General features: G+C 41.4%; 1 protein-coding gene across 1 annotated transcript; it reads left to right on the forward strand.

Annotated features, from left to right (window-relative positions):
• Nucleotides 1-338: 338 nt before the first annotated feature.
• On the forward strand, nt 339-4,752 carry LOC115693942 (probable galacturonosyltransferase 4). Its single transcript, XM_030621018.2, has 9 exons — nt 339-738; nt 905-939; nt 1,039-1,080; nt 1,209-1,269; nt 1,456-1,718; nt 2,258-2,526; nt 2,697-3,054; nt 3,228-3,803; nt 4,137-4,752. The coding sequence occupies exons 1-9, from the start codon at nt 636-638 to the stop codon at nt 4,410-4,412; spliced, it is 1,983 nt and encodes a 660-aa protein (XP_030476878.2). The 5' UTR covers nt 339-635; the 3' UTR covers nt 4,413-4,752.
• Nucleotides 4,753-4,984: the final 232 nt, after the last annotated feature.

Here is a 4,984-nt window from a genome sequence, read left to right on the forward strand (position 1 = left end):
GCCAAATATATTTCACTAGAAGTATGGTGATATTATTTTCCCCTTTTTTGGGCAACAAAAAGAAAATCACACAAAAAAAAAAAAAAAGACTCTCTCTTTCTTTCTATTTGTCCTTTTTCCTTATTTTTTTAACCAAGAGTGAGTGAGTACGCGTGTGTTTTTCTTCGTTCACGCGTGTGCTCCCTCTCTCACCCGTGAACCCTTCGCGTCCCTGCCGCGTACCGTCTCGTCTCCCACTTCGCGTTTTCTTCTCCACGCCTGCATCCTTTTAACCTTTCCGGGTCCACCGAAGGGAAGAGATGATAATGGCGGAATATTGAAAAACCCACTTTCAACAATCCATCTCTCTCTCTCTCCTCGCTTTACTTTACCCAGTTGCAGAACACACACAAACGCCTTCTCCCGCAAGAATTCTCAAAGCCCCAACAGCGAGCCGGCGCTTCTTTCGCGGCGTTTCCTTCAATGTGACTTCAGGTTCGAGTTTCCAGGAGCTTGGTTTCGAGAAGCCGCCATCTGGGTCTTCGTTTTCGTCCCCAAGGGAGGAGCTTTCTGGGTTTTTCTTTGCTTTCTTTCTTGTTCGTTTGGGCATCTGGGGTTGAAAGTTCTTTGGGTTGCGAGAGGGGCGAGAGGAAGGGATGATGTTGGTGAGGAATGCCGTGGTGTTGATGCTGCTGGTGACGGTTATTGCTCCGATTGTGCTCTACACCGATAGAATCGGCACTTTCAAATCTGCCTCTTGTAAGTTTCTCTTTGTAGCTTTTTATGATTTTCCCACAAGTTCTTTCAAGAAATGAATCTTACCCCCCGAAACTTCAGATTGATTGATTCCCATCTCTCTCTCCCTCTCTCTCTTCCTCAGTCTAACGTGAATTGGTTGTTTTCCCCCTTTGTCTATTTCTTGCAGCTAGGAATGAATTCATAGAGGAAGTCACATCCTTTGTAAGTTACTCCAACTTGCAATTGTAGATTTATTTCACGAGCACCCAAAACGATTGATTGCTGATTTTTGGTGTTTTTTGCTTGGTGTTTGATGCTCAGACTTTAAGTGGTGATGCAGAGCGTTTGAATGTGCTTCCGCAGGTATATTAGTCCTGGTGTTTTAATTATTTCTTCTGTTGCTTTTATTTTTATTCTCTCTTTTTTCTGTGGTTGTTCGTGCTGTTAATTTACTGAGATCTCGCTCTCACCCCCTTTCTGTTTGAATGCAGGAATCATCGGCAACTCTTAAAGAACCGATTGGATTAGTGTACACAGATAATATAACTAAAGGTACGCTTTCCTGATCGATTAATCTGTTTGATTTGGATTTGGATTTGGATTTGTTTAGCTGTTTCTTCTCCACATTAAATTGTGTGATAAAAGTTGTCAATCTTGTCCTAGAAAAATTTGGTCAAGCAGTGGAAGTTTTTCTTGAAAAATTTATTGAATTTTCATTTTGTTGATATTATAAATTAGATTTGCAAAAACAAGAGGGAATAGAGCATAAATCTGCAAGAGTTTTGTCGGCGACGACGGCGGATGACGGTCAAGCTCAAAAGGAGAACCCCATCAGACAGGTAACTGATGGGAAAATTCAACAAATGCAGAGTGGAATTTCGGAAAAGTCTACTGTAGCAATTGAAAATGAAGTCAGGAGAGATGGGAAAATTCATAAGGACAGGGATGGGAATGCTAAAGTTTCCGGGCGGTCATCATCAAATCATGTTGCACAGAATGTGGTAAATTCATCTCTACCCTGACTAGTTTTCATGTAGCGGGTTGGCTCGTCAAATCTCTTAGTTATTGAGTATATGGTGCAGTAAGGGCTTGTTTTGTGTTTTTGGTCTTGGTCCTAAACTAATACAACTTGCAGGCACGCCTTGGGTTGAAATTGATGTTTTCAGTTAAGGAGCTCTTTTAGTTGCTTTAACTTTTGGGTTAGTGTTTTGTTACAAGGGTCTGAGTATTTTTCACAATGCATATGGGGTTGGGCATTGGTAGTGACTTTAGAATTTGACAATCAAACTTAATTGCTTATGGAAATCTTCTTTTGTCCTTCCTTTCTTATTTGTCGAGGTGGAGAACGCAGTTGATTGATTGATTGATTTTATTCATCAGTTTTGTTGTTTAAGGCCATCAACTCCTATGCACGGTTTTTTGGTTGATTTCTCGAATGTTTCAATTGAAATTGAAAATTTATTAAGAAATGCACAAACTTTTAGGTCTCAGAGAGTGTAATTTGACTCCATATAATTAAGATTTCACAATTCTTGTTCAGGAAGTGAAATCTGAAGACCAGTCTCCTAAGACTCCGGTCATCCCTGGAAAACAAGAGACTGCAAAATCTGGAGAGGGACAGAATGGGCAAATGGCAATGCCCGATGCTCGTGTCCGGCAGCTTAAAGATCAGTTGATCAGGGCCAAAGTTTACTTATCTCTACCAGCCACTAAGAACAATCCTCATTTTACTAGAGAGCTTCGACAGCGGATCAAAGAAGTTCAACGAGTGCTTGGGGCAGCATCTAAAGATTCCGATCTGCCGAGGAAGTAAGTTGATGGGTCTCTACTGCTAAGATCACCAGTCGCATGCTTTCATATGTATGCGAGTCTATACTAATATCTCGATTGGCACATACAGATGTATGATTTTAAATGTGATTCATTTTCTCATCTTGTTTAGCTATGAGAACTGACAGAGAGTGCCATGAAATGTGCAGCTCCTATGACCGGTTGAAAGCTATGGAGCAAACATTGGCCAAAGGCAACCAAATTCAAGATGACTGCGCTGCTATTGTACGGAAACTTAGGGCTATGCTCCATTCAACGGAAGAGCAGCTTCGAGTGCACAAGAAGCAGACGCTGTTCTTGACACAGTTGACTGCAAAAACCCTTCCCAAGGGTCTTCATTGTCTTCCTTTACGCCTTACTAGTGAGTACTATGCCTTGAATTCTACCCAACAGCATTTCCCAAACCAAGAGAAATTGGAGGACCCCCGGCTGTTCCATTATGCGCTGTTCTCTGATAACGTGTTGGCAGCAGCTGTTGTTGTGAACTCAACTATCACCCATGCGAAGGTATCTTTGTTTTCCTGTAAAGATTAACTCTATTGAGATTGGCTTCCAAGAAGAAAGTAAATGGTAGGAAACTTAGTGACTAGGTGAAATGGTAATGTTGTGATGCTTCTGCTTTTCTTTTCCTTTTCTTTTTGGCTTGACTTCTTTTTTATTTCTTTCGGGATCATGGACAGGAACCCTCGAAACACGTCTTCCATGTTGTTACAGACCGGCTCAACTATGCAGCAATGAGGATGTGGTTCTTGGTAAATCCTCCGGGGAAAGCCACTATTCAAGTCCAGAATATAGAAGAATTTACCTGGTTAAACTCGAGCTACAGTCCAGTGCTCAAGCAGTTAGGTTCTCCATCCATGGTCGATTATTACTTCAGGACTCATCGTGGGAATTCTGATTCAAATCTGAAGTACAGGAACCCTAAGTACTTATCTATTTTGAACCATCTTCGATTTTACCTACCGGAGATCTTCCCCAAGCTGGATAAGTTGCTGTTTTTAGATGATGATATAGTAGTACGAAAGGACCTCACTGGTCTGTGGTCCCTCAATTTGAAGGGAAAGGTCAATGGTGCGGTGGAGACTTGTGGGGAAAGCTTCCATCGCTTTGATCGCTATCTCAATTTTTCTAATCCTCTCATCTCAAAGAATTTCGATCCCCGTGCTTGTGGCTGGGCATATGGCATGAACGTCTTTGACTTGAAGGAATGGAAGAGGCAAAACATCACGGAAGTGTACCACAATTGGCAGAAACTTGTAAGTAGTCACTGGGACATTCTTATATTCAGTTCGATACATCTTTCATTGTTTGTTCATACAGTCTGACTAGTACAAGTGAAGCTACATGTTTTAAAGAATGAATAGAATGCCAAACTTACATATATACGCTACCATGGTGGAGGGATTTGGAACTAGAGTATCAGGTGGTCAATGCTTTTTTAACTCAACTACTGTGCTTATCTCATGATACTATATTAAAGCAATAGCCTCGGGCAGAAAATTTTATTGTCCAATCAGTCAATGTAATTGATGACAACTAGGCCTGAGTTGCTCCTCTCTTCAATCACTGAAAATAATTTCTTTTTGCAGAATCATGACAGACAATTGTGGAAGTTGGGGACCCTGCCACCTGGCCTTATTACATTCTGGAATCGCACTTATCCACTTGATCGGTCGTGGCATGTGCTGGGACTAGGTTATAATCCTAATGTCAACCAGAGGGAAATAGAGCGGGCTGCCGTCATTCACTACAACGGCAACATGAAACCGTGGCTTGAGATAGGCATTCCCAAGTACCGGAACTATTGGACAAAGTATGTCGATTACGATCACGTCTATCTGCGGGAGTGCAACATCAATCCATAAACCAACTCTGGATTTGCCCTTCAGTGACACTACCTGAGCATCAAGATACCTATTCTTACAGGTCCGCATCACTCTCCGTGTAGTCCCTTGTTTTTTGTCAGGAATTCACGCTCTCTGATTCTTTCTGTACACATTTCAGTTTTCCCCCTTCTTTTTCTTTTCTTGGTTCATTTTTGGGCATGGTAGATTTTGTTCGAGAACGAGTTATGCAATGCTCTGTTCCTTGTAGCAAAAAGTGCAGGTGAAATTTGTAAATGAATGAAGCTAGTGTTTTTTTTTTTTGGCAATGTATCTTTAGAATCAATGTTAATCTTCTCGAGCATGATTCTCCTCTCCTCGACATTCGACTCGTTTGCTCATGCCAATGAACTTATTGCCAGAATGTGTAGGGTTTTCTATTGAGTTCCTGACCATGTCGTGCCCTTCACCTACGGATGAAGGGTTGTTCTAGAATTCTAGTGCCCTTTTTGGGTTTCTCCTAATGAATGTTCTAATCGGTGAGTTTACTGTCAGACATCTTCCTTCTTTCAAAAGGACAAAGAAAGAGGGTTTTGAATCTTTACATTGTTTAA

This window comes from Syzygium oleosum, unplaced genomic scaffold, assembly GCF_021117445.2.
Source record: "Syzygium oleosum isolate NSW1041296 unplaced genomic scaffold, Sole_v2.1 Sole_v2.29, whole genome shotgun sequence".
In the NCBI taxonomy this organism is placed as follows: Eukaryota; Viridiplantae; Streptophyta; class Magnoliopsida; order Myrtales; family Myrtaceae; genus Syzygium; species Syzygium oleosum.

Coding starts and splice junctions, on each gene's coding strand:
- LOC115693942 (XM_030621018.2), top strand. CDS start 636: ATGATGTTGGTGAGGAATGCCGTGGTGTTGATGCTGCTGGTGACGGTT. Junction 1,081..1,208: donor GTTTGAATGTGCTTCCGCAG/GTATATTAGTCC, acceptor GTTTGAATGCAG/GAATCATCGGCAACTCTTAA. Junction 2,527..2,696: donor GATTCCGATCTGCCGAGGAA/GTAAGTTGATGG, acceptor TGAAATGTGCAG/CTCCTATGACCGGTTGAAAG.